General features: G+C 52.6%; 7 protein-coding genes across 8 annotated transcripts; 4 read left to right on the top strand and 3 right to left on the bottom strand.

Annotated features, from left to right (window-relative positions):
- Positions 1-104: 104 nt before the first annotated feature.
- On the top strand, positions 105-4,442 carry PV07_01660. Of its 2 annotated transcripts, XM_016388207.1 has the most exons (4): positions 105-380; positions 436-536; positions 587-2,660; positions 2,839-4,442. In XM_016388207.1, the coding sequence occupies exons 3-4, from the start codon at positions 1,231-1,233 to the stop codon at positions 4,154-4,156; spliced, it is 2,748 nt and encodes a 915-aa protein (XP_016255135.1). In that variant the 5' UTR covers positions 105-380; positions 436-536; positions 587-1,230; the 3' UTR covers positions 4,157-4,442. The 2 variants fall into 2 exon arrangements, with proteins under 2 accessions (XP_016255135.1, XP_016255134.1); XM_016388206.1 differs by having other exon boundaries at positions 105-536.
- A 423-nt stretch (positions 4,443-4,865) lies between these two features.
- Positions 4,866-6,292, bottom strand: PV07_01659 (uncharacterized protein). Its single transcript, XM_016388205.1, has one exon. The coding sequence runs from the start codon at positions 6,140-6,142 to the stop codon at positions 4,913-4,915; it is 1,230 nt and encodes a 409-aa protein (XP_016255133.1). The 5' UTR covers positions 6,143-6,292; the 3' UTR covers positions 4,866-4,912.
- A 1,342-nt stretch (positions 6,293-7,634) lies between these two features.
- PV07_01658 (uncharacterized protein) lies at positions 7,635-7,973 on the top strand (the record flags this gene model as incomplete). Its single annotated transcript, XM_016388204.1, has 2 exons — positions 7,635-7,728; positions 7,801-7,973. 2 exons carry the CDS (start codon positions 7,635-7,637, stop codon positions 7,971-7,973), a joined length of 267 nt encoding a protein of 88 aa, XP_016255132.1.
- Positions 7,974-8,437: 464 nt separating this feature from the next.
- PV07_01657 (uncharacterized protein) lies at positions 8,438-9,776 on the bottom strand (the record flags this gene model as incomplete). The annotated part of the gene is made up of 2 exons (XM_016388203.1): positions 8,438-8,583; positions 9,509-9,776. 2 exons carry the CDS (start codon positions 9,774-9,776, stop codon positions 8,438-8,440), a joined length of 414 nt encoding a protein of 137 aa, XP_016255131.1.
- Positions 9,777-12,560: 2,784 nt separating this feature from the next.
- Positions 12,561-13,892, top strand: PV07_01656 (uncharacterized protein; the record flags this gene model as incomplete). The annotated part of the gene is made up of 1 exon (XM_016388202.1): positions 12,561-13,892. One exon carries the CDS (start codon positions 12,561-12,563, stop codon positions 13,890-13,892), a length of 1,332 nt encoding a protein of 443 aa, XP_016255130.1.
- A 688-nt stretch (positions 13,893-14,580) lies between these two features.
- Positions 14,581-15,834, top strand: PV07_01655 (uncharacterized protein; the record flags this gene model as incomplete). The annotated part of the gene is made up of 1 exon (XM_016388201.1): positions 14,581-15,834. One exon carries the CDS (start codon positions 14,581-14,583, stop codon positions 15,832-15,834), a length of 1,254 nt encoding a protein of 417 aa, XP_016255129.1.
- Positions 15,835-18,884: 3,050 nt separating this feature from the next.
- Positions 18,885-23,372, bottom strand: PV07_01654 (uncharacterized protein; the record flags this gene model as incomplete). The annotated part of the gene is made up of 8 exons (XM_016388200.1): positions 18,885-19,147; positions 19,205-19,919; positions 19,973-20,238; positions 20,285-20,675; positions 20,738-21,225; positions 21,289-21,985; positions 22,038-23,091; positions 23,152-23,372. 8 exons carry the CDS (start codon positions 23,370-23,372, stop codon positions 18,885-18,887), a joined length of 4,095 nt encoding a protein of 1,364 aa, XP_016255128.1.
- Positions 23,373-23,734: the final 362 nt, after the last annotated feature.

Genomic DNA, 23,734 nt, shown 5'->3' with positions numbered 1-23,734 from the left:
CCCAGAGGACAGCTCTCGGCGCAGTTACCCCATCAAGTCCCCAGCCAGAACTCGCTCTTGGCGAGCGTGAACTTTTTTGCGCCGCTCAACTTGCTGGCTTGTGAAATGCGACACAGCGAGAGGTCGATTTTTGACGACTCAGGTCCACGATCAAAGACAAAAAGAGCACTCCATGAGGATACCATAGGCTTGACATTCTGCGCCAATGCAAGCCGCCATGTCACTGGATATTTCCTAGAGTTGCAACGCATACAAAAAAGCACTCCCAAGTCTTCTTAGGCTCGCGCCCACCATGGCGACGACGAGCTCTATGTTTATGTATAGCTTGACTATACAACCTCCTTCAGCCATCACTCAAGCAGTCTTGGGTCAGTTTGCCGGTACAAAAGAGCAACAGATCATCACAGCATCGGGCTCCAAGCTCACCATCCACAGACCCGATCCTACCCAGGGAAAAATCTCCCCTCTCTTTACCCAGGATTGCTTTGGCATCATTCGGTCCCTTGCCGCTTTCCGACTGGCGGGGAGCAGTAAAGGTCAGTTGTATCTTCGTCGACTGAGGCACACACACTAATACGTCTGCTAGATTATCTGATTGTCGGCTCGGACTCCGGGCGCATCACTATCCTCGAATATCTCCGCGACCAGAATCGTTTCAATCGAGTACATCTCGAGACCTACGGGAAATCAGGCATTCGAAGAGTTATACCCGGTCAATATCTCGCTGTCGATCCGAAAGGACGAGCGTGTCTGATTGCCTCCATCGAGAAGAACAAGCTCGTCTACGTTTTGAATCGAAATGCTCAAGCCGAGCTTACCATTTCTTCTCCGCTCGAAGCCCACAAACCCCAAACGCTTGTCTTCGAATGCATCGCCCTTGATGTCGGTTATGAGAATCCCATATTTGCAGCGCTCGAAGTCGACTACAGTGAGGTGGACCAGGACCCTAGTGGGCAAGCTCTGGAGGAGGTGGAAAAGCTCCTGGTCTACTATGAGCTTGACCTCGGCCTCAATCATGTTGTCCGCAAATGGACCGAGCCTGTAGCAAGGAGCGCCACCAAACTATTTCAGGTCCCTGGTGGATCTGACGGGCCCAGCGGCGTTCTTGTCTGCGGAGAAGACAATATCACGTACAGACACTCAAATCAGGAAGCTTTTCGTGTACCAATCCCAAGGAGAAGAGGTGTGCTTGAGAATCCTGAACGCAAACGCCACATCGTGGCGGGTGTTATGCACAAAATGAAAGGCCAGTTCTTCTTGCTTCTGCAAACCGAGGACGGCGACCTCTTCAAAGTCACCATAGACATGGTGGAGGATGACAGTGGTCAGCCAACGGGTGAGGTGAAGGCACTGAAACTGAAATACTTCGACACAGTCCCTGTGGCGAACAGCCTGCTTATTTTAAAGAGTGGATTCTTGTTTGTGAGCAGCGAGAGCGGCAACCACCATTTCTACCAATTCGAAAAACTTGGAGACGACGATCAGGAGACAGAATTCACGAGTGATGATTTTCCTTCAGACCCAACAGAACCCTACTCACCAGCGTACTTCCACGTACGACCCCTATCAAATCTCAACCTTGTACAAAGCATAGATGCTGCAAACCCCTTACTGGACTGCAAGGTCGCGAACCTCCTCGACGAAGACGCTCCACAGATTTACTCGATATGCGGGTCAGGCGCTCGAAGCAGTTTCAAAACCCTGAAGCACGGTCTGTCCGTTTCAGAGATTGTGGAGTCGGAGCTTCCTGACAAGCCCGAGGCTGTGTGGACTACGAAGTTGACAAGGGAAGATGAATACGACGCTTATATCATACTCTCTTTCCGCACTGGAACCCTGGTGCTTAGCATCGGAGAAACGGTGGAGGAAGTCACAGACACGGGCTTTCTGTCAACGGCTCCGACCCTTGCTGTCCAACAGCTGGGCGAAGATGCTTTGATTCAAGTACATCCCAAGGGTATTCGACACATTCGAGTAGACAAGCGGGTGAATGAATGGCCGGCACCTCAGCATCGATCCATTGTCGCTGCTACCACAAACGAGCGACAAGTCGCCGTGGCCCTGAGTTCGGGTGAGATTGTCTATTTCGAGATGGACACTGATGGATCCTTGGCAGAATACGATGAGCGGAGAGAAATGACTGGGACCGTGACCTGTCTGTCACTTGGAGAAGTGCCTGAAGGTCGGGTTCGAAGCTCATTCCTCGCCGTTGGGTGCGACGATTCGACTGTCAGGATATTAAGTCTGGATCCCGATTCGACGCTCGAAAACAAATCAGTGCAAGCATTGACCTCGGCGCCTTCGGCGCTATCCATAATGGCCATGGCAGACTCCACGTCTGGCGGGAGTACACTGTATCTCCATATTGGGCTCTACTCCGGCGTTTACTTACGAACGGTCCTCGATGAGATCACGGGCGAGCTCTCGGACACGAGGACGCGCTTCTTGGGTCTGAAGCCGGCAAAGCTTTTCCGCGTCTCGGTGAAAGGGCAGAATGCTGTAATGGCACTAAGTTCCCGGTCATGGCTTGGATATACTGACAGGCAGACGAACGGTTTCATGCTGACGCCACTTGACTACGTCGGTCTGCAGTACGTCTGGAATTTCACCAGTGAACAATGCCCCGAAGGAATGGTGGGCATTCAAGGACAGAATCTAAGGTGAGTTCTGTTTCCCTAAGCCGAAGTCTTTCAAGTGATGAAATCATAACTATGCTCTTTCCGAGAGTCAATGACTCGTGCGGACTCCAAAACTCAACCAATTGTTCCTTCTGATGTTTTTGAAACTGCAATCTGTTTTAATTGCCTCTCTCCGGCTTTGTCTAATTGTCTGCCCTAGGATATTCACGATCGAGGATCTTTCTCGAAATCTACTCCAAGAGAACATTCCCCTACCATATACGCCCAGGAAGTTCGTCAAGCATCCGGAACAACCTTTATTCTATGTCATTGAGGCAGACAGCAATGTTCTTGCGCCTGCGACAAGGACAAAACTGCTCACAGAGTCTACGGCAGTTAATGGGGACGCCGTCCAGCTCCCTCCCGAAGAGTTTGGATATCCTCGTGGGACTGGTCACTGGGCGTCATGTATCCAAATTGTTGACCCGGTCACGAGTAAATCCGTCGTCTTTACACTTGAGCTGGAGGATAATGAGTGTGCCACCAGCATTACAGCAGCCCCCTTCGCAGGACAAGATGATGAGACCTTCCTGATCGTTGGGACAGCAAAGGATTTGGTGGTCAGTCCTCGTTCGTTCTCGGCGGGCTTCTTACACGTTTACCGCTTCCACGAAGACGGTAGAGAACTCGAATTCATCCACAAAACGAAAGTGGAGCAACCTCCGACCGCCCTGCTTGCTTTTCAAGGTCGGCTTTTAGCGGGCATTGGAGCAGAGTTGCGAATCTATGACCTCGGAATGAAACAAATGTTGCGCAAATGCCAAGCGCAAGCAACAACGAATATCATCGTCGGCTTACAGACCCAGGGAAGCAGAATTATCGTCAGCGACATCCAAGATAGTGTGTCATTTTGTGTTTACAAATACCAAGAAAACAAGCTCATCCCCTTTGCCGACGATGTCATTGCTCGCTGGACGACTTGTTGCACAATGGTCGACTACGAAACTGTGGCAGGCGGGGACAAGTTCGGCAATCTCTGGTTATTGCGTTGCCCAACCAAGGCTTCTGAAGAGGCCGATGAGGACGGCTCGGGTGCGCATCTGATCCATGAACGAGCGTACCTCAACGGCGCGCCCAATCGATTGAGTCTTATGGTCCACTACTTCCCGGGCGACATCCCGACCAGCATTCAGAAGACGAGTCTCGTGGCCGGCGGTCGAGATGTTGTGTTCTGGACAGGATTTCAAGGCACAATCGGCATGCTCGTGCCATTCGTGAGTCGGGAAGACGTTGACTTCTTCCAGTCTCTGGAGATGCAACTTGCGTCGAACAATGGCAACCCTCCGATTTTGGGCAGAGATCATCTCATCTATCGGTCGTACTATGCGCCCTCGAAAGGCATCATTGACGGCGATCTGTGCGAAACCTTTTTCTTGCTCTCGAACGACAAGAAGCAAGTGATTGCGGGAGAGTTGGATCGAAGTGTTAGGGAGATTGAGAGGAAGATTTCGGATATGAGGACACGAGTGGCTTACTGATCCTGCCAGGCGATGCTAGTGGCGTCCCAGAGACGAACGGCGCCGGGGAGTGCTATTGCCGTTTGCGAGGGTTTGAATCTGGGTGGCCCCCGGCTTGGATTGACGATACCCTTACCAGTTGCACAGGTGACAAACGAATCAATGTGAGTCGAAATATACTTGCTCGACCGGATACTGTTCTGCACAGGCAGTTCTTTACGTTCTGGCTGTGCCAATCCACTGGCTCGCTCCTTCGCCAGGTTCTCTGTCCTTGTCCGCTCATCCGTGACAAAACGAACAACCTTTCTCTCCTTTCTGTTTTTTCTGTTTCGAATCACTCCTTTCCCCGAGGGAGGGAGTGTTCCGTACGTCTCTTACCTCGCTCGATCTGCATCTCTTGCCAATTGCTTGATCTTGAGCTGGTTGCTGCCGTTGCTGCGGCGGTCCTTCACCGGATCGTGTTACGCATGCGCACACGCACGCACGAGACAAGAACGAAAAGCTACTTTTCTTTGCCGATCTTTGAGTACGATTCCATCTTCCCCTCTTGGTGCGTGGTGGGCATTGTAATTTATACGGCAGGACATGACGTGACGACACATGGTAGGAGGACGGCAGGATAGGGTAGGGTATCGTGCCCTTGACGCAGGTATTTCATCTTGAAAGGTAAAGGCGGTTAGTGCTTGCGCTCCCCGTGTTTTGATGCCCGATCTGATTGTATAGGGTGACGCTCATTTTTGTTTCATGTTTCTTTGCTATCTGGATTACATGTCTGGTTCAAGGGGGCGGGATCAATTCCAGCCCCTCAACAGTCAACTTGAACGCGTCCGGGCGTGCATAATGGCCCGTGGCGTCAAAATCCAGATGGCCCCTCTCGCAATCGTCGAAGTCGACTTCTGCCCACAAGAGTTCGTTGTCTTTCTCCCAAATCGGCCCTGCGATGGTTCGACCGAGCGGGTTCACGATGCAGGCGCCACCTCGGGAGACGAAATCTTCGCCATCATTGTGCAAGGAGGAAGCGTTAGCATTCAGCTCCAGTTTGGAAGACTCGAGAGGCTTGCTTTCGTCGATCGGGGCGTCTTTGCAGCGCCATGCTATCTCGTGGTTTTCTTCCGTGCGGGTCATGGAGAGCCTCCGGCCACCAGTCGCGATGTGGTGGTTTGGAGAAATAATGCCATTCATAAACGTCTCCGACTCGGGCTTCGGCCGTCTCGACAACCACTCGCTTGGATTGCCTGTGATCCAAGTAGGCAGGTCCTTCTTCTTCATACATTGGTTGGTTGAGAGAACAAAACATCGGCCTTCTCCAGCAACAGTCCTCATCAGCGGTTCCCACGTATCCCTCGCGTCCGCCGTAGGTGCTAACCATAAATTCACACCTTGGCTGTAGAGACTGTACCGTAACAGGGGCATGAAATTCTCCCAGCATATAGCACATCCCATGACCACTCTAACACCTTTGATGGTGGTAGCTACCGCTTTCAATGTAGAAGGCTGACCTTGTGCCCATACCAGCCGCTCCGAACCTGTGGGCATAATTTTCCTTCTCTTGCCTATGATCCCTCTCTTCGGGTCGACATATACTGCCGCACAATAGAGGCTTCCTCCTGCCTTTTCGATGAGCCCAGTGACGACAAACACACCTGTTTCTCGTGCAACTTCTTCGAGAAACTCTCTTGTGCCATCCCCTCTTCGGCCCGTCTCTTTGCTCACTGGTAGCTTCCGTTCGATCCAGTCATCTCCAGCTCCTTGCGGTGTATCCCCTAGATCCACCGCAGACTTAGTGTAGGCGAGAAACTGGTCACGCCCGGTATCTGTGCGTGCTCCGACAGCTGCGCCGAAGGAACATGTTCTCGGATACCCACCTAGGTAGGCTTCGGGGAACAGAAGGATGGACAAATCTTTCTGCGCAGCCAACAGGGTGGTTTCACGAAGGGCGGACAGGGTCTCTGGCAGGGACGAAAGTGTGTGCGATTGGGATACCCCAATTTTCAGTAGCTGAGGCATTGCGTCGAGAGGGAGAGCTGGACGCAGTATCGGGTAAGGAGCGAGCTGAGATCGAGAATCACACGGACGTCGCTGTCAGCTCATAGTAGCACAGAAGACTACAAGAATTCAATCAAGCACTGAATACCTAGGTATACACAGAAGACAGCAGGGACGGAGTAGTGCGACCAGCAAAGACACTGGAGGAGCAATTGCGGGGGAGATGCTGTTTTGCGGAACTAACACTTGCCTTCAGGGGCTAGTTTGCCGAGAGGCTCAGTGGAAAGTCAGCCGACCATGAGGCTCCCCCCTAAATCTCAGCCTCGAAGCCTTGTTTCTTCTCACGCGTTAGGCTGAGCAGCCAGGCGATGAGTAGCGAACAGAGCTGTTTGTCGTCCGCAAAGCAGAGTATGCTTGGTGCGGCTTGGGTGATCTGCCCTCACCTAAACACACCTATACAACAAAGCAATGGGGTAGCTGTTCTGACAGGTGAATGGCTATGATTTGACAAATCTTCAAACCTTTCAGCTCATTACCGATTACCTTGAAGTCGAGTGAGACAGCTAGATCAGCGAGTCTGCTGTCTCCGGATCTTGCCACTGTGGAATCACAGGGAGCTAACGGCCTGCGTCTGGCATACTAGGCTCCTAACTGCGGCCTCTTTCTCGTCGCAGAGAATTTTGGTCCAGCTTCATTTTTCACCCAATCATTCTCATCGCATCTCTCACGCTACGAAGAAGGTAGAGGGATTTACCGTACACCTGGTAAGGGTTTTCCCATACATCTAGCTCTAGCCACCGAGCTCGCCAACTTTCAATGCCCTTCGAAGCATGTCTGGGCTGTCAGAGCCCACCCCGAATGGTGAGGAGGCTCACTCTGCGACAGAACGCCACTGCCAGGGTGAAGATACATCTCTTTCATCCGGAGTGTATGAGCACAGTGTTACAGGGCACAGCTGCGACTTGTCAGTCAAAAGTTGTGGCACTCTCGATTACTTCTAGGGAGTGGCATTTACTGGGACAGATCGGGGTTTTGGAAGGCAATCTTCAATCGTGCATAATTTGGCTGTCCCGTCTCATCATCTTGACGGCTGAATTCGCCCAAAAAAACATCACCCGTCAATGCGGGAGAGAACACGCTCCCAGGCACGACCTCAAGCATCCCGTGTCTTTACGCTACAACGACCCGAGACTGCGGTCAATGTACAACGACTCTGTTTCGGATGTTCCGTGCTTCGAGAATGATTCGAGGAAATCAAGCCACAGCCTCACGGAACTGATGCTGCTCCAGCATAAGTGACACGTCTTCTCGTAAGATGTGGGCTATACCTGTTGCTGAAAAAAGGGAGGCAAAAGGCCAACAGGTATATGGCGAGACGAAGGTATAAGTTCATGACCATATCCTTCCAGTCGATTGCTTCAAGACTTCCAAACGCACTTCAACCATCGACTCTCGTTTTGTCATATCCGTGATTTGACCAACTAGCCATATCTGGAACTTTGCCGATCACAAAATGAAGGCTCAACTCCTCCTTGCATTGCTTCCCTTCGTTGCTAACCTGGCAAATGCTGGTCCTATTGCAGATCCTTCACCATTGGAACCTGAAGGTCTGTCTCCCGCATGCTGCAAAATCCACGATGGTCTGAACTACGAGAAGCGTGTCTGACCCTTGTGACTAGTGCTCAACAACCTCGCTGAAAGGCAAGGTGGCCTCATCGGTGGTGTCATTGACGGTCTCCTCGGTTCACTGGGGGCTACCACTGGACTCCTCCTCACTGGCGTGGGCGCTTACGAAGTTGTCGTCGAAGGGTTCGTCGCCAACATTACTCGGACTTTGGGGGTTTTCGTCTAAGAGCACTGTGGTCTTGCACAAGGAGGAGGGGGTCTGCGGGGGTTTTCACGGTTCCGTGAACTAGAGAGCGTTTGTGGTCCTTCGGAGAAAGGGTTGAGCGAATCTCGTCGTCAGTCAGCTACATTGCATGGAAGTTTGGACTCGAACCAGGCAGACAATCTGGGGGGGGGAGGTGGGAGAGGCCCGAGCTGGTGTGGAGGTTGGCATTGGTCATTCTCTCGCGGAGCACCAGCTCTTGTTCGGAAATCCATTGACACACACATTCTCGCTGTCCTCCAAATTCCCTTTTCCGGGGCAATCGACCACCGTGGTGTTCCCGTCCGTTCGAAAAACCCAACCGTCTTCGATGGCCACCCCTCCTCTCCATCCCCGATCCCACCGTCGCCGACCGCGCTTGGTGACCCGAAATCGGGATGCTCAACCCCGCATTTCCAATCCCCGGCATCCCAGTGGACGAAGAGGCCCTATCCCGTTCGGAAAACGATATCCCAGTGGGGCAGATGCTTCCGGCTCTTTTTCATGCTCTGCGAGTCGTTGGTGTAATAGGTGTAGGGTGTAAGGTGCAAGGTGCTCCCATCATCGTTCGTGGGCCCCGATGTGGAGACAATATCTAGGTTGCACAATGGAGAGCTGGTTAGCACCGAGGTTATGTTTGTTCCCTGGTTAGAATCGATCTGCTCTATCGAATGGCAATCAGGGGCGGCCCTCTCTGGTCTCTGCCGTGCCAAAGAATTGTCCCGCACTGAAAGTTCCCTCCATGGCCCATGGGCCCCCTCGGGCACTCGTCGTGGGGAGGTGAATTGCTGAGGCTGGCGGCCGGGCTCGTGTCTTTCTCAAGAGGGAGGCCTGATATGGGGCGATCGGGCGGATTCATGGCTCGCGTTTTGAGGTTCTCTACCAACAACTGACGTCGGACCTGTAATCAATCATTGGCTTACTCGGGAAAGGCAACAAAAATCGGGGTAAGTGGGTCGTCGGAACAAGCTGTGTACGAGTAGGGCCGCAGCAAGGACATAGGATCGGAGATAATGATGCATGGGTGGATGGAGAGCATGCGACGATGGACAACAGAGAGGGCAAGCAAGTCTTGGAAGCATCAGGTTCCATTGTCAGTGTATAATTGAATAATCCGGAAATATATGAAAAATTGGCATTCTTGCGACAATGAATCCCTTTTTTTTTTCCCTCTCATGGTTCCGTCTCCCTCAAGGCTGTCCTTCGTGTGCCAGGCTGTAGGCAAGGAAACCCTTTCTCACTGTGCTCTTTCCCAGATTCTCTTCCATTGAGAACTTCATGTAATTCGTACAGTAAAACCAAATCCTTCCCGAACTGTGCTTCCCAATGACAAAATGAAAACATCGCATCAACGCCCCAAGTGTGATTGGCAGGATATCATGGTGTTAAAACATCGTCGCACATAAATCGTGGTCGAAAGTCATCATGAATAGAAGATCGTCCCAGGTCCAGTAGATCAACGGCGCAAAAATAACTGGTGAAAACGATAGACGCAAAGTTCGGCGTAAGGACCTAGTTACCCAATTTCAAAAACTTGTGGATGGTGACTGGCTCGGTCTGTGGGCTCTTGACCGCCTCGACAGGAGACTCAACAATGTCAGATGGTAGAGCAGGTTCTTCGGCGGTAGAGTTGGATTCCGCCGAGACGCTGGAGCTGGATCGTCGAGTCTTCTGGAGTGCAGGAACTAGAGATTCGTCGCTGGTGGCGGGAGAAGTGAAGGGAGAAGTGACATGGACGCGGTGAGCGGCGGGGATGAGGGTGAGGAAGTTGTTGGTTGGGCTGGACATTTTGATGTGTAAGCGACTGGTTTGTAGTGTTCCGGTGGAGTGGAATGTGCAGGGCCGAAGAGCTGGTGATTGAAAGGTTCAAGGAAGGAAACTGAGGTCGGATGTCGCAAATAAAGAGTGTTGTGATGTTCTTTATGTGAGTTCTTTGTTTCCAATGACGCAACGACGATTTTGGTGGTTAAGGTTGCCTCGGGAATGCGGAAGTCACACGTGCAGACTTATGCTTAGAATATGTCGGCTGAGGCTGAGTGATGTCCTTGTGGCGTCAACAGATTGGAAATCAAGTTGTGCCCGTGATTCCAAGGTTTTGCGGGATGGCAAGAAGTGGGTTTGACAGATGGGGACTTCCTGATCGAAGGAAAAAGAGGATTGTGGGAGCTCCTTGGGCGTGGGTGCCGTTCTTATAGACTGCCCCTCTCCCACAATTCCTCATACGATCCCGAGATTAGGTCAGAAAGATACGAGTCAACATGGTATTGTCAAGGGGGAGCCCAAACCATTCGTGCCGTGGACGATGTCCAGGGCGAATTGAATGCCTGTAGATCGCGGATAAAACCGGTAGCATGGTAGTGAGTTCTTGAACGTGTTTCGATGGGCATGATGGTCAAGGCTTCGAACTTGGACATGGACATCGTCAGTGGTGGATCCCATCCCAAGCTAATGTAAGCCCGGGAATGACCGTGGTTAACCTCGGTTAGTGTGGCATGATAATCAGGGCCCCGAACGATGCCTGTGGTGGCCTGTGTAACGCACGCTGATGACGGAGAATTGTGAGATGCAAGTTGCCCGTGTTTGGTGGCATGGAAGCTGCCTTCAGAGGGCTGGCTTCGACTTGAAAGGTCCCTACCTGCAGGGAAAATGTGGCCTTGTCGGTGTAACCTTTGCTGGTGTCAAAGCCATTGGTAATGGCGCTGTTGCCGGACCGTAGGCGGCATGAGCTCACTCGAGCTGTGGCGGCACGTGGTGGGTGGCGACCTGAAGGCTGGAATGTGCTCCCACACTACCTGATTGTGATACGAGACACGGCGTGCCAATAACTTGGGGAGAGGCGGGCATCGCAAGTCCCACGGAAAGCAACGGAAAGCCGACTAGGCCTCTCAGAGGCTTGACTGCAGGGGCTGATGATTGCCTCAGGACATTCTTGTTGGCACCATCCAGAGCCAGAATGGGGAATTGTGACATTCTGCTTCCTTCAGTCCGAAGGCAATATCCGGAATCCGGAGATATGGTTCCGGCGACGATGTGGGCTCACCTTGGCATGTGCGGCGGCATTTCAGATCGTCATCTAGAGCATACAAGGACATTATTTTCCTGATACAACGACGAGATGATGGGATGATTGATGAAAGAGGATGAAGATGAAGAATGGCGGTGAAGTGGTGCAGGAAAAGTCCGCAGGCTGTGGGGCTTGGCATGGGCTTCCTGCGCCTCTTGGCGTTTCCGGGCTTCGATACAAGCACTGCAGGTGGTGATCCTCGACCACTAAATACACCTCCTCATTCAGCCCATCCCTTCTCCTATGTGTATACGGCACGAGTACGGTCATATGTCCTGCGCCATGCTAACTTTGCAAACACCTCCTGCAAGCCCGATCGATGCAATGTCTTCACGCCACCGCATGCTCTATGTATATCCGAGGAAGAGCGGTCAGGACAGGAGAGTTGATTGTCGGACTCGGTATGCATAAGATGGCTGGGAGGCGAAAGAGACGGACACCCTGCACACGTTCCTACAAGAGAACTCTCTAGAGGCACATCCCCTCGCTCTTTGAAAGGTCTCATGCACGCGTCTAGGATACCGTTTTGGGAAAGCTACCCTGCTCGCAAATCTGGCCACATGCTCTCGACGAATGGCGACAAAAGCAATTTCCAGAGACGGATCTCTCTAGCACGGTGAGAACCTTCCCACGCTAGTCGGTTGCCATCTTGCAAGGGACATTATGCCGGTCTGGGACCCTCGCTGTCGCTTCATGGGCTAGAATGGGCGAGTGGGGAGTCTGCACAGGCCAAGCAGATCAGCAGAGAACCGAAATCTTATCCACGACTGCTTGAACGGAGAACTTACATTTCTACTGTTCTGGTCGCCGTGGGAAATGATCATGCCTTATGGAGTGGGGGTTTCCATCACTCATCAGCTTGACCAATGCTGCGGGATTTCCCCTCGAACTTTCGGGGGCGGTGAATCAATGCTTGGAAAATGTATAACATATTTGGAGCGCGGCACCACCATCTTGGAATCCACTTGATCCGTGAAGAGGTACATCCTCTGGCCCTTATGCGACCCAAAACGACGCCGTGAGAATGTTCGAGGTCGTCAGGGGGTGTGATGTTGATCCCATCTTGGCTGCAGCTTACTTACCCTCTGGCTTACCACTTCTAAATTTGAGAGCTTTTACTCTCCTCTGGCTTGCGGAATGGGATAGAATACTTGGCATTTCTTCCAGGACAGATGTTTGATCGGCCGTTGGCTGATACTGATCTACTCTGCACATATTTGTCTGCAGCATAGTGTCTGAAGCAGTAATCTTCCATGAGTCAAGGATAGAGCTTTTGGAAGCCGTGAGCGGTAGTTAGCAGTGATAAAAAAAAACACCAGTTGACTATTGAACTGCTACATCTCTCGCTCAGTCTGTAGTCGGTCCTGCCAGGGGCAAGGCTGTGAGGCGGCTTTTCCAGACCGGCAGAAGCGTCAACAACGCCAAGCCTCGCCACGCTGGAGAGCCTCGTAATTGTCATTACACCTTCACTCCCTTTCTTTTCGTCGAACCCTCGAAGATGCTCCAAGATGTCGGTGGATATCGGATGGGAGAAGATCACTTCGGGCCCTGATGGCGCTGCCCTCGCCGAGAAGATTCGGGCTTTCGTCCATGACAAGTTCCAGCAGATCCCCCTTCCCCGCTTCATCAATGCCGTCCATGTCCATTCATTCGAGCTTGGGTCAGTCTGTCCGGAAATCGAAATCAAGGATATCTGCGACCCGCTTCCTGACTTCTATGAGGACGAAGAAGAGGACGAGGTAGGCGCCGATCAAGAGGTGGATGAATCTGCCATCGGGTCTGCGCAGAACGACGGGGTGGAAACCGGAAGCCACTATGAGGCTCGAGAGTCTGCCTCGTCTTCTCAGCAACCGCGTTCGGTGCCGCAACTGTCCAACATAATCACAGGCTCAGGCCTTGCTCATTTGAATGCCTCGACGTCTGCCAAAGAAGGTCTCAGCGCAGGCGATGAGGCTTTTGCGGGGCCTTTCCCACGAAGCACGACCCCTGGCATCCCAGGCGGCACGTCCAATCTCAGCTACTTCCATTTCCCTGGAGGCGGTCTTTCTGGGACCCAGACTCCGTTAGCAGCAGTTGCAAGCGGAACACCGTTCAGTCCTCGACCTTGGTCGTACGACCCTTCTCATAATTTTGCCATGATGCATCAAACGCCTATTCATGGAGCAACGCACGTGAAGCCAATGGCTCAAGACGTCACAGGTCATGACGATCCATCCACCAGACCTTCCACCGCAAATAGCATCTCGTCTCCACGTGGCTCAGAGTCCGGGCCTTCCTCACCTCAGCTGCCTCACAGAGCACAGCCTGCCGGTGAGAACGGCCAGGGCGATACTACGCTCGATGCATTGACGCCTTTGTCAGCATCTAGGCTTCAGAGCAGGCAGGCGTCAGATCTGCAAGTGGTGGCAAGAGTCAAGTATTCCGGGGACGTGCGCATGACTCTAACGGCCGAGATTCTACTTGACTATCCAATGCCGAGCTTCGTTGGGATCCCTCTCAAATTAGCGATCACCGGTTTGACGTTCGACGGTGTTGCTATCGTGGCTTGGGTCAAGAAGAAGATGCACTTTTGCTTTCTCGATTCCGAGGACGCCGCTACGCTCGTCGGAGAAAGCGTGACAAACAACCACCGTAAAAAGGCAGGTGGCACGACAGGTTCAGGGACCGGTGTGCCTGGGCCACTGCAGGAAATCCACGTGGAAAGCGAGATTGGACGACAGGAGGACGGCAAACAAGTCCTCAAGAACGTCGGCAAGGTGGAAAAGTTCGTTCTTGAGCAAGTCAGGAAGATCTTTGAGGAAGAATTCGTCTTTCCCAGTTATTGGACCTTTCTGGTATGATGTTACGGCAAGCTTGTCGACGGCCTATCGCCAGCAACATCGTCTCTTTGACATAATCCATCGGCGATCTATGACTGCTGGACCGCACCTGAAACGCACTCCTCAATGTTTCGGGAGTCCGTCATCAAAACCGGGAATCACAGCCTTGACCAACACGAAAAGGTCTGCCCCCCAGACCGGTCGCACTCAAGGGGAATTAACCTCATGATGGCCACGTCACGGGTCGCATCATCCAGCTTTGTGTGGCTGCAAAGGATGGCCGCCGAGGGTGCAACCAGGAATCAGGCGATCAAAACCTTGGTCATCCGTGCTTTGGGCCGGTCAGGTACGCAGCCAATAGCAAAGCGGCGGACCCTTGTTGAGATCTGATCCAGCTGCCTCGGTTCGTGCCACGTTCCTCGACAGGGCTGGTATCGGATGTCTAGGGGTCCCTGAAGCGAGAAGTCAAGTTCGAACTTTTTGTTTCCAATGAGCAAATGGGCATCAGAGGAAAATGGGGCATGATGGCTGCCTTCTGTGTCGGCTGGTCGAGATGAGACCGTGCTGAAAGCCATATCGAACATTTGGCTGGTGAATGACGTCGCCATCTCTCCGGGGAAAAGCCATAAATACTCGAGCATCTCTCAACGTCGATCAATCCTCAATCTTCATCTCAATTCAAACTCCTCATACTTAAACATCTCTAAAAATGCAACGCATTCGACAGTTTCTCCGACGCGCCAGCTCTGGAGGGCCTTCAGCCGCCCCTCAAGCGCAGGTTGCGATTGCGGCAGCACCTCAAGCTCAAGCAGCAAGCGGCCCAAGTCTGCAAATTGCGCTGCAAAACCAGACAACGTCCAACACCGTCTATGCCTATATCACAGGCCAAGCGATCGACCGCGGCAACGCGTTGTTTCTCCTGTCCGCGGATGGGAAAACTCCATTCTATCCCACCTCTCCAGGTGCGGTCGGCTCGCCCATCCCACAAAATTGTGCGATTCCTCTCGGAGCCCCGGGAAACACCGTGACGGTGACAATCCCCCATGTGGCTGGAGGTCGCATTTGGTTCTCGATCGATGCACCGTTGAAGTTCCTGCTCAACCCGGGGCCGGCGCTGGTTGAACCGTCTGTCACCAATTCCTCCGACCCCAACATCAACACCAATTGGGGCTTTGCCGAGTTCACGTTCAACAGCGACCAACTGTATGCCAATATCAGCTATGTTGATTTCGTCGGCCCCCCCATCGCATTGACTCTCACGACCCAGAGTGGCGCAACCCAGCATGTCTCCGGGATGCCTGCCAATGGACTGGACCAAGTCTGCAGCGGTCTGCGTGCTCAGCATGCCGCCGACGGCAAGGGCTGGGACCAATTGATTGTCACCCACAACGGGCGGAACCTTCGTGCCCTCTCGCCGAATCAGGGGATGGTGACCAACCCTTCGTTGTTTGCCAACTACTTTGATGCCTACGTGAACAAAGTGTGGCAGAAGTTCGGTTCTCAATCCATGTCCATCGACACCCAAGCGTCCTTTGGCAAAGTGTCCGCCAAGGTCAACAACAACGGCACGCTGAACTTCGGCGGTTCGAGCTTCACGAAGCCGTCGACGCGCGACGTCTTCACCTGCTCGACCGGGCCCTTCGCGACGGGCGCGAATGCCGAGACCAACGCCATCATCCCCCGACTGGCCGCGGCGTTCAATCGCTCGACCTTGCTCGTTTCGAACTCGTTCCCGGCTCCTCAAAGCATGTATTACAAGGACCCCACCACCAACCACTACTCCCGGATCGTGCACTCGGCCAACCTGGACGGGAAAGGCTACGCGTTCCCCTATGACGACGTGCAGCCCAGCGGCGGTGCCGACCAGAGTGGCGAGGTGCATGCCGGCGACCCAAAGCTGTTCACCGTCACCGTGGGAGGTACGCACGCGGCCGTGAAGCCGCCGCCCAAGAAGGAGCTGTGAGGCAGCGGAATGTGCTCGGAAAGATGGCGATGACGAATTTGTACCAATGTCGGTCTCTGATTTCGCTTGCTGTTGAGTTTTGTGAGATTTGTTGTGCCATCTTCTTTTGTAGTCGGAATGTTATGTGAGGATCCTGGCTTGGGCTAATGGAGGAACAATCGCTCGTTTTTTGCTTGGGTAGAATGGATAGAATGGGTCAGGTTCATGTTCTGGTTGCGCACTGGTTTCAGCTATAGACTTTGTTACGATTGCTCTTCATTCGCTCAGGTATGACAGAATTATTATTATGATGATGACGATTGGCTTTCCCCTTCCCCTTCGCCTTGCCCTTGCTCCTTGTCTTCCCCTTGCCCTTGCTCTTTCTCTCACAGACAACGCTGCAACTCCTCCAAAAGTCTCAGTGATCTCCTGTACGACACGCCATCAATCAATTCGGGATTTGCTCCCTGTGAGAGTGAGATCTATTTCCCCCAATCCGAGCTTCGTCTCCTTCTCCGTCCGAGCCTGGCAAGCAGATACACACTCGTGTTTCAGGTTTGATGCGTCGACGTGACATGCATGGGTGATGATCGATGAGGAATGATCCAACTCCAACTCCAACCCCATCCCAGACCCTACCATCCGACATACTCCCGGCCGCCCACAATGTCTGCGCAGTTTTCACGCCAGGGACATTTTCGGCCTTAATGAAAGGGCGTTCCGATCCCTTTGCAGTTGTCCTCGCGCAGCGTGCGGCAGAGTCATCAAACGCGGCTGTGGGAGGTAAGGTTGTGTGTTGCTTGACCGAGCAGCGGAGTGTGTGTGTGTGTGTGTGTGTGTACACAGTGTGTGTGTGAGGGCCCATGGGTCGCCGTCGACGACAGACCGCCATCTGCCATCTGAGGTAAACCGACAGCGAGGGTTGGACGGCGGTCTCCCAGACACGGGTCTCGGCGCACATTGTCCGGGAGGGCGGCTGGGCTGTTCGGCCACTCGGGTTCCCTCTCCTCCCTGCTGTCGGCTACGGTGAGGACGGTCAGGTTCATCTCTCGCTCGAGGGAGCTCGACGTTCGGGTCAATGGGGTCAGAAAAGCGCCTTTCTGGGCTCGGGCCAGGGTTTTGAGGTCTTGGTCGGCATCAATTTCGTCAGCAGCCCTGTTCTTCGGGGGTCAAGGCTTCGAGACCTTGCCAGTGTCCCGGAGAATGAAGGCATGGTCCTGATTTGTTCGAGTTCTGCTGCTTCGCTATGTAGGGCGTAGGGAGTGTCATCACCCTTCGACCATAATGCCCAATATGAATCGGCTTGGTCGTCCAAAGGTTGATGATGGTCTGAGAGCTGTTCCGCGTAGAAACTGTTGGTGTTGTCCAAGCCTTCGACGGCGATGTTGGAGTATGCTTCGGAGACAACTTCGTCGCGGTGTTCTGCTCTGCCTCCTTTGTCCCACTCGGTCGGTGCACCCCGGTCTCCTCATATAGCATCTTGTCTATTTCCCGGCCCATGGCCGCCTGTATATAGTTCCAGGGCCGGGCAATGCTCCGGGTGTTCCTCACGTCTGGAGGCACGAGGGGGGCCAGATGCGGTCAGCGCCCCAGCCTTCAGACAAGAACACCCGGAGCATTGTGCCCCAGGCATGTCTTGGGGTGAAGTCGGACCACTTGAGATAGAGTGATCCCTGCGTTCGGGGGCTGGATCGGTCGCTTGGCCGAACGGTGCATGTGTATATATATATATATATAATAGTGGATGAAGTGGGAAGAGCAGGGTTGAATTGGGGGCGCCCCCTGTCGACAAACTCCTTCATTGGGTAGAGGTCAACTCCTGACTCTCTGAGGCATTGTGAGACGACATGATCTGCGACGATGGTTGGCAGCAACCCCACAAGTGGTGCGGCGTTCCGGACGGCTCTGCCCTCAATATACATATTCATCGTTTTGTTGATCGACTCATCGCCTCCGCCATTACTCGCGTCCTGGCGGCCCCTGGAGTGGAGTAGAGCGTCGGCGAAGGAGTTCAATCTTTCCATCGGCAGCGACATGCCTGCTGGGAGAGAAGGCTGGGTAAGTTTGGCAAGGTAACGACCCCGTCTTCCCCCCCCCCCCCCCATTTGATAGGGATCGGTCGAAGAGATGCTGCCAAAGGCATATAGGTGTAGTCTGAAGACGGGGAAGTAGAGTCAGCAAGAGAGACAGAAAGCCATGAGGGCTAAGTAGTTTGTGCGTACCGTGGCATGGACTCTCGCGCCGTCACGCCGTCCGTCGCGGAGGTACCAAGCGCGATAAAGGGACTCAGTAAGGCGCGGACGGACCTCTTCGGTATTGTCTCATTGGTGAGCTCTTTGCTTCCATTCTGGCGTCATAGGCATTGAAGAAATCCCCTTCGAGACGTTGCGGAGGTCCGTTGATAGGAACCCTTGTACATGTCGGGTTGAAGGGTCGGATTGTGGTCCCCATTCTCTTTGCCGGCCCCCGAGCAAGTACAGCTGCTTGAAGAGATCAGAGACTCATATATATATATATATATATTGTGTCGCACTCACTCCCTCCCCGAAGGGAGTGATCAAAAGTGAAAGAGAGAGGTGAAGGAATCACAGATGGAACGAGAGAGAAGATAAAGAGAACCTGGTGCCAAGTTTGTGTTACACGGCCGCTGAAGCAAACAAAGCCGCAGCATAGCGACGTCACCCGCTTGTCATGTCTCTGAGCGAGCTTCACAGTGTAGAACTCATTTCCTGTCTGTTCAAGCACTCAATTATTCGCATAGCTCTTTTGTTTCCAATCATCCTCTGTGCACAAGGAATGTTCGTCTCAAAGCATCTCCAACACATGCCATCCAATACCTGTTTTGCCCTGAACCAACAGTGTCTTTGTGTAAGCCAACTCGATCCGCCCGTCAATCGCGTCCTCTATCTGTCACTTCTACCTTCACAGCAACCAGCTTCTTGTAAATAGTGGCAAAGACGCGCGGTGCAATCCCTGCCCGCTGTCAATGAATACCCAACTCCCTGCCTAGATCAGAACACCAACATGTTTCATCTGGCGTCGTGTTCCGATTCAAGTCCATCTCACCATCATCAGTTTCCTCCTTGGTCTTCTTCGTCTTCCTCTACTCTTGCTCTCTTACTTCTTCTGGAGTGTCCCTCCGCAGCCCTCACAACGACGACCCGAGAATTTTCAATTGCCTCACGTATTGTATGCGCGATCATTTTGGTGATAATGGGAGGGATGGCCTTGCAAACAGTGTCGTACTGCTCTTCCCTCGACCCGAAGAAGCGCAATTCATCTGGGATACCTTGCATCCGGGCTAGTTCGCGGACGGTGACTCTGTCTTTTCGAACTGTTGTGCCTGGTCAGCCGGCACTGAAAACAAAGAGCAGAGAATAAGTAAACATACCTGGATGAATCCACTCTTTCTGACCATTGAAGAAGGTGAAAGGGGTGTTCCCATCCATCGAGACAGATTGGGCGTCGGATGCAACAGGAATTCCCGTGTAGTGATTGTAAACATGACCAAGTGTGGACATTTCCGCTTCGGGCCCGTGAAGAGTGGGAGGCAAGCACACAAACCCAGTGTTCGATTGAGTCCCCATGCGAGGATTCTCAAAAGCCAAGTCTCCAATCAAGCTACCAATTGTAGTGGGAACCTGAGCTCCAGTGACATAGTGTTCGAACTTCCAGGGCAAAGGCACGCCAAAAGGCGATGCAATGATTGCCAGAATACTCCGTTCTTGCGGGAGTCCGTAATCCCTCAGTGATATCAGCGTTGAATGAACCGAAAACCCCGCTTCTAGAAGTTTGAGAAGCGTTTTGGAGAATCTTGAGCTTGCTTGTGGATGACGAACGGCTGGAGGTAGTAGCATGACGACGAAATCAGGGTTCAACGCCTCAACGGCCTTGTCGACGGCGTCGAGCGGTTTCAGAAACTCGTGCAACGTCGGCATCTGACGGTTCTGCGTGCTCAATCGGAAACATGCATGTTCGCCCGCGAAAAGGTGTATTTTGGGGGTTGCTGGGTCTGGGAGCTGGATCGGCAGGAGCTTTCCTGAGGCGAAGTCCTCGAAAACTTCAGGAATCGCACCGTCAAAGTATTGAGCAGCGAGGTGACGATTCTAGAGTCGTCAGCATCTTGCCCGTGTGTTTCTGTGGCTTCAGAGATTCGTACCATCCACGTATGATGCTTCGATTCGTCCAGCCCAAACGCAGCCTGAATCATGAAACCCCTCCCTGCAAATCCCTCCGCAACGCCCAACACAGAAGGGGTCAGATCATACGCTACAGCCGCCGCCTGACTGCGAAAGCCGCGTCGCTCCCAATGATCGGCATGATGCAGTAAGAGATGAGACGCCAAAGGCGTTATTTCAGTAACACCTCCCTTTCCACCTGCATTGGAGATGCCGAAACGGCAGAAGAGCTTCTCAGAGTCAACGTCTACGTTGATGTCAGCATCATTCGAGAATCTGGTATCGAAACAAACCTGGACAAGGCTGGACAACATGGCTGATACTGTTTCTACCGGTCCCGACCCGGCGTGCGGACAGGATATTGTCAAGAAGTATTGTCTCTGCATCTTGTGGCGTTCGCATCTTGTCAAAATCGTAGAAGTGCAAGATCACTTCTTGGTCGTTGAACGCTCGGTCTCCAGTAGTGCGTGGCTTCTCAGTTGGGAAGACGGAGCTCAGAGCAGAGTACCTGGTGACGAACAAGGAATAGCCATCTCCTGGTTGGATGCTGTTTTGGACGATCTTGTGAACAAAGATGACCTGTTCGGTTTCTTCTCCCTCCAACAGGACTCGATAATAGTAGTCTCTTTCCAAAGTAAGGTCCAGGTCTTCAGCGTAAAGTGCAGGAATAGCGAACGCGTGCACCTGAAGACATCAGCCCATATTCCCGACATAGAGCAGTCATGATATGATAGGCGAGAACATACCCAGAAAGTCCGGTAAAGTGGGGGAGAGTCTCGAGAGTGTGTGCTTTGACGATATTGCTGATGCCACTCCAACCAATCTTGCTCGTCTTTCTGCAATCTCGTTCGCTTCAATGCAAAAACGTTCGAGCGAGCACGAGCTTTGGGACTACGTACTTGGACTTGTGAATCCTCACTGGAGTCACTGTCCAATGCAACAACTTTCGAGCGAGCACCAACTTTTGAACCACGTACTTGGACTTGTGAATCCTCACTCCAGTCACTCTCCTCTTCCAGCGGGTCGGGACTGAAGCTGGACTCTTGGTCCGATTCTGAAAGGTAATCTGATGGAGACGGTGGCAGTCCATAAAATGCCGGGGTTTCGGCTCTTGACACCATTGGAAAGTATTGCTCACTGGGATCTAGTCCATCAAAGACGACCTCTGAGTGAGCTTGAGAGACTGTTTGAGTGGGGCAATTGCAGAGGTCCTCTGCTTGGTCTGGGTGCGTGTCTGGTAAGTTAAGTGTCTGAAGATGTCGCAAGGCTGCCAATACAGACAAAGGATGGTACCTACCGGCTGCATTCAAGATCTGTGTCTTTCTTCGCCCGCATAATCTCTCTTCATGGAGGGTGACCCAGTAGTGGATATTTGCCCCATATCTTACCGTGAAGGCACCACTTTCATTACCTGCCCATTTCACCTTTAACTTCTTGCCGGCATCCAGGACTCTCATCTCGATAGCCCGTGGCATCTTTCGGAGATATTCGACTGCGTTTCTTCGAAGACAAGCTGCGGTTGCCGGCGCCAGATCGAGCGGTCCGCGGACTTCATCGAAAGCAACCTCAAGCAGGTCGTGTATGACGTGATCGCACAAGAAGGCATTTTCGTTGGTCATCTGTTCTCCAGCGACTTTGAAGAATTCGCAGCTGGAAACTTGGTGTACCTGTGCAACATCGAGCCACTTTGCGTGTACCTGGAGCAGATCTCGGTCTCTCTTGTAGAGGACATCAATTGCCGTGTCAGCTCCGTCCACGAACTCGATTCTCACCTTGCTCAGCCTTGGGTCCAGCGCGAACGAGCCCGTCAAACCTCGAATAATACTAAGGCTAAATACATCGTTGCCTGGTTGCACCGGTTGAGAGGTCTGGAACAAGTGATTTCTTTCTTCAATGGGCGAGCGCATTAAGGGTGGTTCTTGTCTGATGATCCACCATAGGTTCTTCTCGAGCTTCCTGGGCCGTTTCTTGAGTTCTTTCAAGATGATTTCCTCCTTGGAAAAGATGTCAGACATTGGGGTTGACAGATTAAGGTATATTACTTACATCCGTGGTGGTGCTCTGTTCCGATGCATCTCTGTGCGAGTAGAAGAAAGCTTCTGGGTGGGAGTCCTTGAGCCGCCTGCAGACATGCTGAGCTGTCAACCGAGATGCATGTTTGTAGGCTTGCGCAATATCGGCTGCTTCTTCGTCTTCGGTTAACAGTTTGATATAAGCATCGATGACAGAATCTCCCTTCAGTAGAATAGCTTGGTTCCAGATGCTGGCCAAGGTCCTAGCCTCTTCACGTGTGTCTGCCATTCGCTGTCTATCGCGATTTATTTGGCCGTGATAGAAGTTGTAGCCGAACCGGTAGCCTTTCCCACCTTGCGAATACCCTGCTGACTCAGGGATGAGGAGGCCATGGAGATAAATTCGACCTCGATACCGAGGATCGAATATGAGATCTCCCGTGTTTGTATGGACAATTTCAGTTGATTGAGGGGGATCCAGGTCGAGGGAGACCCTTATCCACGCCCGGAAGTCTTGCCCCGAGACCTTCTGGGCTCCTTGCCTGTCTCTGGATTTCCCGATTTTGACTGTCATGTCTTCCCAGATGTAAGGAGTGGGTCGTCGTTGAAAATCACGTGAGGACCACTGTCTCGAGAATTCAGCCTCCTGTTCCCGCATCAATTTGGGTGGAGGATTGTCCAAAAGACAAACAAGCCGCGGGCGAGTCCCTCGAAAGCTGAAGCTCCAGCAGAAGGAGTTCGTCTCAAATTTGACAGAGTGTCCATTTCGTCGCATCGCAAGTGCGGCCAGCTTGAAACCTTCACCGTGGCCTCCAGCGAGTGCATTGTTATTTCGCTTACTCGTCTCCCCGAGGTCGAGATGTTTTCGCTCCAGCTTGGCATTGAAATTGGTCAACTCCAAAGTGCCCTGTTTGCTCTGGAAGCGGATATAACCAAGCAAGCGACTTTTGCCTGAGGCTTCGCTGGACGTCTCGCCGGCAGTGTCGTCGGCAGAGACGGTGATGTGGATCTCCTTGTCATCATCTCTCACAAAAACTGGTCTGATAGAACGAGGGTCAATTTTGAATGACTCCACCAAGCCATCCTTCCTATACCCGTGTCAGCTACCCAGGATGCGGAAGCAACCAACATGGTGTAATCCGTCCTACCAGTTTTGATAAAATTCCCTGAAGGCATCCCTCGGCTGCCATTGCGGAGCGTAATCCTTGGCCAGGCCTAGGTGATGCGTTGACTTCTTCAGGACTTCGCGGCCGTCGTCGTCGTCTCCGAAATCGGAATCTGACTCGTAGCTATCATATTCATCGTCCTCTGCTTTGATTGTGCGCTCCCTCGGAGAACTGTGCCGGGGGAAGCCGCGGTAAGCCTTCATGGTAGAGATAGAGGGGTTATAGGCAAGTCAAGGCGGAACTTGAACAGATTGTAGAAGCGAGATAAGAAATGCCACAGTTTCCCTGATATGGATCTGAAGCAGCCTCAAGAGAGAAGCACCAAACACGAGGCCGGTCTGGAGTCGAAAAAGTTGAGTGAGTGAGTGTTCACCAGGTAAACAATCTAGGCGAAGAAAGTTGGTAGATACTGCAGCCGAAGGAATCTGAGGTGAGGATGAAAACAGGTGACAGCCTCACCCATGTGGCAGTTCACTTCACTGCCTAGAGGGAGAGTCGAAGTAAGGCATGTGTGAGGAAGGGTTGAAATTCTGCTGCTTGCCGAATTCACCTAGTGGTTTTAGAT

This window comes from Cladophialophora immunda, assembly GCF_000835495.1.
Source record: "Cladophialophora immunda strain CBS 83496 unplaced genomic scaffold supercont1.1, whole genome shotgun sequence".
NCBI lineage: Eukaryota > Fungi > Ascomycota > Eurotiomycetes > Chaetothyriales > Herpotrichiellaceae > Cladophialophora > Cladophialophora immunda.
This window is presented reverse-complemented; position numbering and strand designations above follow the sequence as displayed.

Bases quoted from the DNA above. Each gene is read 5' to 3' on its own strand.
- PV07_01660 (XM_016388206.1), top strand. From the start codon at position 293: ATGGCGACGACGAGCTCTATGTTTATGTATAGCTTGACTATACAACCT. The intron at 537-586 runs GTCAGTTGTATC...TACGTCTGCTAG, and splicing joins ACTGGCGGGGAGCAGTAAAG to ATTATCTGATTGTCGGCTCG. The intron at 2,661-2,838 runs GTGAGTTCTGTT...TGTCTGCCCTAG, and splicing joins ATTCAAGGACAGAATCTAAG to GATATTCACGATCGAGGATC.
- PV07_01659 (XM_016388205.1), bottom strand. From the start codon at position 6,142: ATGCCTCAGCTACTGAAAATTGGGGTATCCCAATCGCACACACTTTCG.